Raw genomic sequence first — 13,957 nt, forward strand, 5'->3', positions numbered from 1 at the left:
GAACATCGGTCATCCAATTTTCTCAGACACAGGTAACTGAAGTAACTTTGTGATGCCCCTATTCCACAGCGCAAAACACTTGAGCTCCAAACGGTCCACCTGGAGTTGAGGAAGGTGTGAAGTGAGTCCTAAGGAAATATCAAAGGAAAACTTCAATCCAGGACAACTTGGATATAAAAGGTGAAGACAGGCAGATATCACAGATGACCATGAAAATGGCAGCTCTATTTAGTAGTTGTATAACCGGCCTTCCCAGGACAGACCCCTCCCCCAAGTCCCCTGCTATAGCTCCTCTCTGAAGCACCCAGATAATTGTGTCTGATGCACATTTCCTGAGTTGTTTTACAGATGCTAAAACCCACACCAAATGGAAGAAGTTAACTACTTGATGACCAAGAGCACGTAGCCCCCAGGCCTACTGGGGCCTAAGGATAGATAGATAATGTTAACCACCGCCCTGTTAACTCACCATCAATCAACCAATCAGAGAATTGTGCACGAGCTGATCACACACCCTGGGAGGCCCCTCCCTCATTTGGCCTTTTAAAAATGTTTGGATGCAATCCATGGGGAATTTAGGTGTTTTGAGCACTAGCTGTCCTGAACTTCTTGCTTGGTGTCCTGCAATAAATGCCGCACTTTCCTTCACCACGACCCGGTTTCAGTAGATTGCTTTACTGCACATGGGCGAACAGACCCAGGACCACCCATTCCTATCTTCTTAGGGTTATCCTTGACCCATCTGGTATCTCATACAAGCAGGCAAGAGCCAGAGTTTCTAGGGCCTGAAGCCTATACAGTGAGGGTCTTAAATAATACAAACATAGGTCGATAGATGATAGATAGATCCACTAAACTTTTGAAAAACATATGCTGATGAAAGTACACTGAGGGGTCCGGAAGCCTCCCTCAGTAAATCCCCTTCTGCCCACACTACCCTCCAGTTGTTTCTACCTTCAATATATGCCAAGAACCTCTTTTCCATCTCCACCCCTAACATCCTGGACCCAACTACCTTCATGTCTTGCCTGAACTACTGAAATAGCCTTCCAACCATCTGATCTTCCTGCATCTTCCCTGGTGTCTTTACAGTCTATCCATCCCACAGCAGGCAAATTAGATTATGTCCTTGCTTGGTTCAACATCCCCCCCAAATTCTTTTTCATAGCGATATATAAAGTCCTCACTATGCCTTTCAGGGTCCTGCTTTATTGGCTCACCCTATGTCTCTTGGAAGAAGTTCCCTCCCATACTCTGCCCCTTACTAACACCTCTTGCCACCCAGGAATCCTTGCTGTTTCTCCCTGGTTTTGGAACCAGCCAAACATGCCCCCTGGCTTTTGCATTTGCTGTTCTTGATGTCTGAATACTTTCCTCTGAAATCCTCACTTCCTGCAGGTCTGCACTTCAAGGTCACTTTAGCAGAGATGCCTTCCCAGACCACTTGATATAAAACTGTAGTGCACGGCCCCCTCCAACACACACATCTGATCCTCCTTGCTTTGGATTTTTCTTTACAGGCTTAGCCTCATTTGGCATAATTTGTTCATTGTTTTACTCTCCTCCTCTAGACTGTAAGCTCTATGAGGGTAGGGATTTTTCTTTATTCGCTGCTGTGCCTGCATTCTTAGAACAATGCCTGACACCTAGCAGGCACTTAGTAAGTATTTATGGAAAGAAAAAGAAATTACCTAACCTGGGGAGTTAGGTTAATCATGATGTCATTGGAAGAGGAACATAAATTTGGGGGAGAGATGGTGGAATTCCTTCTGGATGTTAAGTCTCAAGTGACTGATTTCTTAAATTATCATTGCACTTGGTGAATAAATACCAATTTGGTGATGGAGAAGAGAGGAAGCCCTAGGAGTTACCCACCATGAACAAAACCTTGAAAAAAAAATTTGTCAGTTACAAAGTTTGGTAACTTTGCAAAAAGTTACCAATGTTAAATGCACTAAGTCTCCAATGAAGTTTCACTCTATTTCACTACATGTTGATTTCATCTTCCTTTCGTGTTCCGAATAGACAGACTACAAGGGCAAAACAGTGTCTTTCAAGAGGCAGTTTCTCAGACGGTGAACATAAATGAGCTGCTAATTTACTCTGAGGTTTTACTTCTAGGGGTGAGGTAGCAAGGGGGCCCACTCCCGCCTGGGATTCAGATCCAATCTGCATCCTTGAGGTCTCTCCAGGAGGAATTGAGTTCCGAGAGGAGAGTTTTCAGAGGACGCCAACAGTTCAGGGCAGTTCAAATGAGCAGTCCCTGCATTTGGTTCTTTCTCCCAACAATACAGCTAGTGAACGAGAGCGGCTTGGATGTGCTTGGTTCCCTTCTCCGCAGGGACGCTCTTTGGGCTGCTGGGCTGTTGGAAAAGGTCTTTGTGGCGGGCTTTTCCCTTGAGCATGAGGGTCTGAGTTTCTTCAGCTGGGTCTGAGTATCTTCAGCTGGGGAAGAGTCCGGGTGTTTCGGGGACACAGGATTTCCAAGTCAGGGCTCTCTACATAATTTTCCCACAGAGGCTCCCCTCGGAAACTATCTGATACTTCTGAGGAGCCCGGTTCCCTTGCATGAGTTCTTTATTTACCAGAAGACAAATGTTCCTGCCTTGAAGGCTATAAACAGTGGCCACAGGAGATCATGTCTGCCCTGGAGTCCGGCTTCCGGCTCTCGTGGTGTCAGCGAAAGCTCTAGGGGGTGAACGCAGTAGTCAACTGCTCATTCATTCAACAAATATTTATTGAGCGCCCGCGGAGTGCCAGGCACTGCGGGTGCCCCGGGGGCGAGAAACAACTCATCCTAGATCCTAGTTGCTTATTCACTCATCCTCGTTCCCCCAGATGCTCCGGCGCGCGCGGTGGGAGCGGACCCCGCATCCTCGGCCGCCCCGCCTGGGGGTGCCCGGCGCCTCCAGCGCAGCCCTCCGGACACCCGCGGCGGGGAACCCGCCCCCCGGGATCCAAGGGGTTTAGTCTGGGTGGGGAAGGCGGGGAAAAAAGCAAAACACCAGAAGGAAAAAAACTGTACCCCAGTCTGTGCTGGGGAACTGCTCCCGGGAAGTGCGCAAGGCGGAGCCAGCCCCGGCCGGGAAGAGCGCGGAGTACGGGGCGGGCCGGCGGGAGAGGCCGGGCGCCCGCGGGTCGGGGCGCGGAGGCGGCCTCGGCGGGCGGAGGGCGCGGCCTGCGGGAGGGGCCGGGGCGGTGCCGGGAGGGGCGCGCACGGCGCCGCGGCCGCCGGGCCCAGCAGGTGACCGCGGCCCGGGGTTGGAGCCGGAGCGTATCGCGGGCAGCGCCGCGAGGAGACGGCGCGCGGGGCCGGGAGAAGTTTGGCGGAACATGGCGGAAGAGTCCGGGGCGCGCAGGAGCGCGGCGCGGTGGCAGCCGGAGCCCTGGGAGCTGTAGCCGCCGCCGCCGCCGCTGCCGCGGGGCGAGGTCGCCGCCATGGCCCGCTGGATCCCGACCAAGAGGCAGAAGTACGGAGTTGGTGAGTGCTCGCCCCACCCCGCCCCCGACCCGGCCGCCGCCAAGTTCGCGGGAGCGGCCCTGCCCCGCGCAAAGTTGGGCGGCGGACGCCGGGCCACTCGGTGCCCGCCTGCCCGGGACCCGGCTCCGTCTCCCGCTGCCCGCGGGGGCGCCGAGAGGGTTCGGCTCCAGCTGCAGCCGTCCCACAGAGCGGGCGGTGGGAGTCGGAGCCCTCTCCGGGAGCCCCGTGGGGGAAGTCATCCTGGGTTTGGGGAATCCGGGTGGCTAAAAGTGCAGTTGGGCTCCGGGACTGGCAATCCTGCCCCCGAGCCCAAAGCTGCAGCGCTTTGCAGCGTAGAAACGTGCAAAGTGAGGGCGTTCGCCTGTGGTTCATTTGGGGCACCCAGGTCTGGTGCTCGCCCCCCTCCTCCCTGTACGTGTGACTTCATTCAGTATTTTGTAACCAGCAGGCAGAACGCGAAGTCGGCTGGCTGCCCCAGTGCTTTCTGCCCTCCCTCTTCGTAGGTTCTCTCTGAAACCTAAAGAGAAGAGTTGGGGGTAGGAAGCCGCCCTCCCCTCGTTCCTTCCAGGCACTGGGATCCTGATAGCAGTTGTAAACTGATCGGGAAACTCAAGTTGTGGTGTGGAGGTGATGGAAGCGACAAGAAGTGTGTGGCATGGGGACGGGGGTGGCTGGCCCCCGGGGCTGGTTGTGCGGACAGTCATCCCCTACCGGAGCGTGTATGGGGAAGATTTCAGACTGCCTTCAGAATTCCGATCCCGTCGTGGGATTAGATCGAGGACATTTTATTAAGAAAACTATGACAGGTCCCATGCTAGGCACTTGGCATTCATAACAGCGGTGCTGGAGGGCCCCCAGGATGTGTGGGGAATTGCTTTTGTATTAGTTTCGATCCGAAACAAGGGGATGAGCGGGTTTTGACCCAGGTGAAAAACCTTGGTCCTACTTTTATCAAGGGGTGAGGTTGCTGAGGTCTTGTGGGAAGACTGCCACTTAGCGGGGCAATTACAGTGGCTATTAGGCTTGGGTGCGATTCCCTAGTATAAACACAGTTGTGTGCGTTGAGAATTTTATCACTTCCTGTCAGGGTCATTCATTGGGCCTATTTGGAAGTTAGTCTTCGACTTCACTCCCATCCCACCCCCATTTTTTTCCTTCACCTCAGTGGTTACTAGGGAGCGGTCCCTGAACCTGTTCTATACTTTCTGACGACTACGTCTGTTTCAGAGATACTGTATCTTAACATCTCTATGTGCATTTCAACTCTGTAGTCAGTTACAAAAAACACACCAACCTTCTCACATTGATTACTTTTAGAGTGTGATCCTTTATGTATATATGTGTGTGTGTGTATATAATAACATGCATGTAATGCCTTGTTTTCCCTCTGTTGCAAACACTTTCTTTCCTTTAAATTTCTTTTAGAATCCTTGCACTCTCCTATGGTTGTAACTCAGAAATGGGTGCATGTTGTTACTTCTGCTCCAGACCATCCCCCTCATGAATTGGTCATAAAATTTCAGACAGGTGTTCCTCATCAGGTGCCAGTAAGTAGCCAGTAGTTGTGGAAATGAGTCGGCGTCAGTTTCTTCATTTGTGAGTGTTATTGGGTACTAACTCCTAAATTAAAGTAGATTTAGCAATACCTAATCAATAATTACTACTCACAAAAAAGTTATCAGTTCTAATTTTGTTTAACAGGAGAAACGCTTTCCAAAACTATTATGACTTTGGTGTAGTTAATGCAGACATATCCGAAAAATGTGGGTTTTATTGCCGTAGTCATAGGAACAAGGATGGTATTTTCTCTTTTTAATTTTTCTTTCTTTTTTTTTTCCTGTTCTAGAGTCTGTTATTTATCATCAGACAAGAAAAGTGAACTGCATTTCCAAAGCATATGTGGTAGCAAAATTGCCCCAAGATATAATTTGGGAAATTTATTTCACTAGACACAATAGGTTCTGATTAATCTGGATTTGACACAAGGGCCCACTGTTAGGACAGATGAGCTGATGAGATCAATGTCCATTGTTTATTCCTAAAACACATGGTTGTTCATATTACCTCCCTGCTTGGAAGCCTTCCTTGACCTACCGGGTAATGGCTAAACTGAGCCCAGTTTTCAAGGTTCTGAGAATCCAGTTCAGCAATATCTTCACAAACCATCTCTCTCACAGCTTCTTCCATCAACCCTCCGGCGCAGACACTGCCCTTCTCCCTCTTGTGCAATATCCCATGGAGAGTCCCTCCTTTGGGACTTTGCTCCCCTGTGCTTGTCCCCTGTTCGGAGTGCCCTCCCACCTCTGCATCCCACAATCCGGCCTTTCACCCAGGCCTCAAAGCCCTACCCACTGCCTCCTTCAGATTTGGTGTTCCCCGGACCTCATAACCTTCACGCCTCTCCCTCACCATTCCTACATTTTATTACTTATCCTTTGGTTCAGTGAATCAGAAGGTTATGGTTTTGTATTCCTGTGACTCGAGAGGGATACCGCTATGGAGCACGCGTTCAGTAACTGGCTGTCCTTGGCGTTGGGGTGGCGTTCTAAAGTGCCAACCTAATTTCTATGATGATTTAGTGCAGTTTTTTTCCCCATTAGGTTTCAGCATCTCATTCACTCCAATATGACTTTTGTTTTGTTCTGTTAGATCCATCCATCCATCCATCCGTTAGACGGATGAAGCGAGAGCCTTCAGTCTGTCTTTATCTTTGCAAGTAAAAAAAAGGAGGTGTGCTGCTGAGAAAACAGGCATGGAGTAGACAGACTTGCTTCAATATGATTGGGGAAACTGGCTTGTTGGACTTGTGGGGGGATTATTGTCCTTTCTGAGGGTCTGCTGGACAGATTTCGTTTCTGCTGGAAGGAAACCATGTGATGGCCGTTTTGAAGCGTGTTAATGACTCCCAGCTCCTCTGCGTGAGGGTAGTGTTTGATCTCAGTTTGAATTGTGCACGGTGAAGCTAGCTGTCTCTACTTATCTTGGTGCCACTATTGGCTATCCCTGACAGCTAGATTTTTCTACAGGGACTGAAATGCAACATGTCTGGGCTTTCTTATTTCTTCAACTGTTGACTCAACCTCTAGCATCAGGTGGGCTTAAATGACCTGTTGTTGGTTATCGGGTAAGAGGACCACAGACTTGGTTCTTTAAACTTCTGGGCCATTAGTGCCCTGATGTGAAGTGCTGAGGGCTGCCCCACAGCCATGGAAAACTCTTTTCTTTCTCCCTTCATTTTTTTTTTCTTGTTTTCTTTTCCTTTATTCTTTCTCTCATTTTGCGTGTTTTAAGATATGAAGGTGGAAAACTTTTATTTAGATGTTAAGCAAACAGTGATACATTTATCGAAACATTTCTTAAGTCTGTTCCCAAACAAGCTATTTCTATGAAGAACAGACCCAGATTATGTTGATGATGGAACCTTTGCAAAATCATTCATTATTGTTTGGTGGGATTTGTCCTATACGTTTTTATATTGTGATAAGAGGTAGTTTGGGGGAATATTTGCTTCACTGTTAGCTTTTCGACTATTTCGCTGTGCTAGGCCCAGTTAGTCTAAGAGCATTTAACTTTGTAGATTCTCAAATGTTAGTGTAAAAATCCAAACCGATTCTTGTGCTTTGTTAATGCACTGAGGTGTGCTGTGGGTCCCCATTCATCAGAGAATGATTAGTTCAGTTCCCTTTTAAAGAGAGGAACTTGATGCCTAAAGAGGTAAAGTGAATTGCTTAACATAAGTTGTTCTTACTTTTTTGGTTACATGAATGCCTTTGGCCAATCAGGTTAAACCCTTAAGGTGGCCCACTTTCTCAGAACAATGTTCTTAATTGCATAAAGTCAAATATGAAGGACTGAAAATTGAAGCCACCTGTAATTGAACTACAGCTGTCAAGATAGTTTTCAAAAATTTGTGATATTGTAATATATGTGCTTCTTTATTAATGCATAATAACTACCATACTTCTGAATTAGTGATGAGCAGATACAATTTTTCAAGATATCTGTAGTAACCATAATATAGGAAAATACCTGTGATTTCTTTAATAAATTTTTTATTGGAGTAGAGTTGATTTACAATATTGAGTTAGTTTCAGGTGCACAGTAAAGTGAATCATCTATACCTATACATATATCCATTCTTTTTCAGATTCTTGTCCCATATAGGTTATTATAGAATACTGAATAGAGTTCCCTGTGCTATACAGTAGGTCCTTGTTAGTTATCTATTTTATATATAGTAGTGTGTATTTGTTAATCCCAATCTCCTAATACATCACTTCCCCCTCAACGTTTCCCTTTTGATAACCATAAGTTTGATTTTAAGATCTGTGAGTCTGTTTTTGTCTTGTAAAAATGTTCATTTGTATCATTTTTTATTAGATTCCACATATAAGTGATATCATATGATATTTGTCTTTGTCTGACTTACTTCACTTAGTATGATAATCTCTGTGTCCATCCATGTTGCTGCAAATGGCATTATTTCATTCTTTTTTATGGCGGAGTAATATCCCATTGTGTGTCTATACTACGTCTTCTTTATCCATTCCTCTGTCGATGGACATTTAGGTTGCTTCCATGTCTTGGCTGTTGTAAATAGTGCTGCAATGAACATTCGGGTGCACATATCTTTTCAAATTACTATTTTCTCCAGATATATGCCCAAGAGTGGGATTGCTGAATCATATGGTAGTTCTATATGTAGTTTTTAAAGGAACCTCCATACTCTTCTCCATCATGTTTGTACCAGTTTACATTCCCACCAACAGTGGAGGAGAGTTTAATTTATTTTTTAATTGAAGTATAGTTGATTTACAGTGGTGTTAGTTTCAGGTGTATAGCAAAGTTATACGTATATATATCTTTTCTTTTTCAGATTCTTTTCCATTACAGCTTATTACAAGATATTGAATATAGTTCTCTGTGCTCTACAGTAGGCCCTTGTCAGTTATCTGTTTTATATATAAGACACCTGTGATTTCAATTGAGGCCAGCATCAGCAGTACACCTGTGGTTTATTGCCTCTGGTCATCATTGAAGTAAATGCTGAGTGTCAGAAAACAGAGATGTAGCTTTTTTTCCCTTTTCAAGTCCATGGATCCTCTGAATTTGAACACAGATTAAGAATCCTTGGCCATGAAGATCACACAGCTAGTTACAGAACCAGTTAGTAACATGACCAAGCTAGATATTATACAGTTGTAATGAATTGAAGAAGTCCTTGCCCTAATACATTCATGTTCTAACAACATTGAGGCTGAGAATAAAAGGAATAGAGAATATTAGGCATTTACCTCATGAAAGGCACTGTTCTGAGCCCTTTATTTCAGTCTGTCCCAGGTACATGTGGGGCTCTTGGAGACACTTTCGGGTGGCCCATGAGGTTAAAACTTTTTTGGTAATAATACTAAGATGTTATTGGCCTGTCTTTACTCTGTTCTGGTATGAGTATACAGAATAGTTTCCCAGAGGCTACATTGAGTGTGATACCGGGACAGATTGAATGCAGAAGCAGGTATGAGAATCCAAAGGCCTTTTGTGAAGCCAGACATCAAAGAGATTTACAAATATGCAAAGCAATGCTGCTCTTCTAAGTGTTTCTGTTTGGAAAAGTAGTTTGATCTAAAATATATATATTGCTAGCATGTATTGGGGTTTATTATGGTTACTTTAATTAACGAATAAGTATTTTTAAAATTTCTCAGATTGAATTTCTATTATGATAAATAGTGATAGATATAACCCACATAAACAAAAACTCTTTGGAATTCTCAATAACTTTTCAGAGTGTTAAAGGGGTTCTGAGACTCAAAACTTTCAACACTGCTGCTTTACACATTATTTCATTAAATCATTGTGATAATGCTGTAACTCTCATATATTGTCTCCTTTCCAGATAAGAAAACTAAGGTTCATACAGGATAAATTTTTCATCCATATGCATATAATCTCACTCCTAAGCCCAAAATCAACTCCATATGTGTTTCCCAGACTTCAGTTGTTCATCTGTCACTTTGATCTCTGCCATGTCCAGTGTTGACGTGAAACAAATAGACTGCCAGTTAGTTCTCCAGCAAAAAATGGATTTATTCAGAATCAGCAAAGAATTGCAATTCAGGGTTTGCAACCCTCAGTGCGTCTGCAAGCCACATGCACATCCCTGCAACCAGGAGAGGAGAACTCTTTTGTAGAGGGGAAAAGGAAGTTGGGAGGGCTGTAGTAAACAAAGAGTCCATTGGAGGAATTGAGTGTTTGAAGTATAGTGGCTTTTCATTGGCTGAGTTGTGACAGGCTCCCACTGGCTGAGCTCTTGCCGGGCAAGAAGGGGAAGTCTTTCTTCCTGTTGGGCTCTGCTATCCTGTAGGGTGCCACGGCTTCCACTTCTGGCCTCCTGACTATTTTAATTGATGTTTCTGTTTCTGTATTAATTTTTACACCAGGTACTCTTGTGTAGCTGCTTCATGCCTATTGCCTTACCCATTTGCCTTCTCTTTTTTTTTGTTGTTGTTAGTTCGTAAGTATTAGAGCTTAATTTCTTTATCTTTTTTAAGATAAAAATAAATATAAGTAAAAGTTCTGATACTTTATTCTTGAGTCCCAAAGGACTATCTTATATACTCACTTTTGGAGACTTACTTTTGAATGAACCATCTCTTTCTTCCCCATTGAATTTATTATTTTTTTAATTTTTATTTTATATTGGAGTATAGTTGATTTACCATGTTGCGTTAGTTTCAGGTGTACAGCAAAGTGATTCAGTTATACATATACATATATCCTTTCTTTTCAGGTGATTTTCCCATATAGGTTGTTACAGAATGTTGAGTACAGTTCTCTGTGGTATGCAGTAGGTCCTTGTTGATTATCTATTTTATATAAAGCAGTGTGTATATGTTAATCCCAAAGTCCTAATTTATCCATCCCCCTCTACCTTTCCTCTTTGGTTACCATAAGTTTGTTTTCTAAGTCTGTTTTGAAAATAAGTTCATTTGTATCATTTTTTTAGGTTACACATATAAGTGGAATTTGTTATTTTTTACTTAATATTTTATGTTGCCTGTTTTTTTTTTTTTTTTTTTTGCGGTACACGGGCCTCTCACTGCCGTGGCCTCTCCCGTTGCGGAGCACAGGCTCCGGACGCGCAGGCTCAGCGGCCAGGGCTCACGGGCCCAGCCGCTCCGCGGCATGTGGGATCTTCCCAGACCGGGGCACGAACCCGTGTTTCCTGCATCGGCAGGCGGACTCTCAACCACTACGCCACCAGGGAAGCCCTGCCTGTTTTTTTATTTTTACTTAAAGCAGTGATTGAAAAAGAAAACCTTACATTCCTGCCATTAAAGGGGAACCAGCATCACTTGCTCCAGAAAAGTGGCAACCTTAAAAATAAAGGCAACAAAAAATAGAATAGCAGTATATTGGATTCTGGCTCCATGCTGTTGGCCATCAAACCGTTTTCTCCATTAAAGAGGGAGGAGGCTGGTGCCCAACTGAAACTTTCTCTTCGATATACTGTGGATTCTCGTTATTTGTGGTAGTTAATATTCTGTAAAGTCCCCAAGAACACTGACTTAGCTAATATGTTACCATTGCTCCTAGGGGTAATACAAGGTCAGGTTCCTGTGAGCCTCTGGTCACGTTTTCATCAGCTGATCAACATATAACCATATGTCATGTGTGTTTCTGTTTAAGGTTTAAAGACCTTAAACAGAAGGTTTACATCGCTGATTCACTAACATTGAACTCACGGGCCCACACCCTATATGTAAACTCAAGCCTGAAGGAAGCTTATCTAACACATGCATTTTCTCTGTAAGGTAAATCACAGCCTTTTTGGGCTTGGGAACATGACACAGCACTTCAGCACTATGCTTGGGGGCCATTTAAATAGCAAAATCATTAACAGAAAGCACAAAATAAGAAAAACATGGCACTAAAGTTAAGACCATGCGAAGGACTCTGGTTTACAGTATGAGAACTGAAACAAAAAGGCAGTGTCCCCTTGTCCAACCTCAGATGGGAACTTGCATGTCACATTTTGCCCCTCTGCACATGACTGGGAATGACCTTGAAAGCACCAGGAGTGTTGATTTGGGGGTTAAGTAAATTTTAGCGAGTGGGAGAATTCACAAATACCATAGAATCTGCGAATAATGAGGATCAACCTGTAGTTAGGTAAAAAAGAATTAAAAATGGAATAACATTCCTGTATTATTCAGGCGTCTGTTGGAATAATCCCTCCTTAGAGGTTTCTGAGGACCCCAGCTAAAGACACTGCTGTCTTTGCCCAAACCTCTCAATGTCTCTCCTTTTCCCTAATTGTCCTATTTGTTTGTGTTTACTGTCTGTCTCCCATCCTGGAATATAGAGTTATGAGGACAGGAACTTTATCCTTTTCATTAGTGTTCCCCCCGCTCCCGGGATGGCACCTGGCAAGTGGTCAGCACTCAGTAAATAAATGATGAAGGAATAAACGAATGCCGTTATCTACCTAAATTTGTCTTGTGTGCCGGAAGAGGAAATTTTCCCCCACGTTATGGAAAATTTTGCCCTACGTGCACTTCCAATGAGATACAGTCAAAAGCAGGAAGAAGGATTTCCCTGGTGGTGCAGTGGTGAAGAATCCGCCTGCCAGTGCAGGGGACACGGGTTCGATCCCTGGTCCGGGAGGATCCCACATGCTGCGGAGCAACTAAGCCCGTGCGCCACAACTACTGAGCCGGCGCTCTAGAGCCTGCGAGCCACAGCTACTGAATCCTGTGCGCTTAGAGCCCGTGCTCCGCCAATAAGAAAAGCCACTGCAATGAGAAGCCCGTGCACTGCAACAAAGAGTAGCCCCTGCTCGCCACAACAAAGACCGTGCAAAGCAACAAAGACCCAACACAGCCCAAAATAAATAAATAAAAATTTAAAAAAATGCAATAAGAAAAGGAACATTTAAAGAATAGATAAAAGAGATTTAATAACTGTTTAAGCAAAGGATTGTGTGAGCATCGTGGGGTGGGAGAGGAATTGAAATCCTGAATAATGCATTCTTGGGAAGGGAACAATGGTAATTTGCTGCTGTTCCTTTTTATTTCTTCATTATTTGTGGAGGCTTCCTGGAGGAAGCTGTGTTGTAGGATTGGCTAAATGGAAAGAAAAGGCTTGACCACGGTGGTGAATAGGGTTTAGGAGGTTCTGACTCATTGGATTAGTTCGTTGAGCACGAGTTGGAAAGGAACAGTGCAATCTAATGGAAGAAACAAGGCATTTAAATTCATCCGTTACTTCCCATTACCCAAAAGGAGTTGAGATGCCTTACGATAAGCACATCTATACTGTATGCAGGGTAATTAAACAAAAAATATGAGATCACAAGTAACGTGGAGAAGAAAAGTAATTTAGAGTACTGGCGAGGGGCTTTGAAGCAAAGGTAGTAGTTACTCAAAATTTAGTCTGTCCAGATTTACAGAAGGCTTTTTGTAGTGGTCCTATCTGCCTACATGTTAGCTGCAACTTAATTTGTGCTTTCTCCTCATCTAAATTTTCGGAAACAAACCAGTGGGGTTTCAGGGCAAGGACTCAAATCTCATTACAATGATTTTTTTCCATAAAGGAAAAATTTTCCAACTTCTAGTTTTTTCTCCAGCAATACTCAATATAATAACACAATAACTTTATACATATAAAATATTTTAGTCAAAAGAATAAGAATAAGAAGAGGAATATGGGTCAAAATCTCTTATAACTCATTTCAGTTCTTCAAAATGAGTTGTAATAGAATTATAATAGAATTTGACCCCTATCTATGGGCCACAAACTTGAGTATGGTCACATAGTTTGTTTTTCACTAAATATTTAAAAGGAGGGAAAAATAGTTTTCTCCCTCATCAAATAGGTAAAATCACCTATGAAATGTCCACTGTGTGTGGACATTAAAGGCTATGATAAATCCTTTGGGAGTCCTTTAACCTTGGATTATAAGTATTAACTTCCAGCATACCTCAGGAATAATAGGGTTTTAGTTTTAAGCTTAAAAAAGTGCTTTTGAGATCAGGCTAAGAAATGCTTTTGAGGCAGAGATTTGGGTGAGCAAAAGCAGAGGATGCTTGCGTTAATTTAATTTTTCCAAGTGATGTCCAGGTCACGTCTTCTCAGAGCCTGGGCTGGCCATCAGTTCACTCAGACGATCGTCTGAATTGCTGGCAGCCAGTACCTAAGCAAGAGGCAAAAGTAATCTTTGGGGCTTCCCTGGTGGTGCAGTGTTTGGGGGTCCGCCTGCCGATGCAGGGGACACGGGTTCGTGCCCCGGTCCGGGAAGATCCCACATGCCGCGGAGCGGCTGGGCCCGTGAGCCACGGCCGCTGAGCCTGCGAGTCCGGAGCCTGTGCTCCGCAACGGGAGAGGCCACAGCAGTGAGAGGCCCGCGTACCGCAACAACAACAAAAAAGTGATCTTTGTCTTTTCACAAACCTCCGTGCCATCGCAAGGCTGCTG

At 44.5% G+C, this 13,957-nt stretch overlaps 1 protein-coding gene across 1 annotated transcript in view; it reads left to right on the forward strand.

Moving 5' to 3' along the window:
- The first annotated feature begins 3,214 nt into the window (after window positions 1-3,214).
- DOCK5 (dedicator of cytokinesis 5) overlaps window positions 3,215-13,957 on the forward strand; it is a 216,535-nt gene continuing 205,792 nt past the window's right edge. Inside the window, exon 1 of the mRNA XM_082842361.1 lies at window positions 3,215-3,481. Coding sequence (XP_082698487.1) covers window positions 3,439-3,481 — 43 coding nt within the window. The 5' untranslated portion in view covers window positions 3,215-3,438. The remainder of the gene's footprint in view (window positions 3,482-13,957) is intronic.

The sequence above is a fragment of the Leucopleurus acutus genome, assembly GCF_964270905.1.
Source record: "Leucopleurus acutus genome assembly, chromosome: 7".
Lineage (NCBI taxonomy): Eukaryota > Metazoa > Chordata > Mammalia > Artiodactyla > Delphinidae > Leucopleurus > Leucopleurus acutus.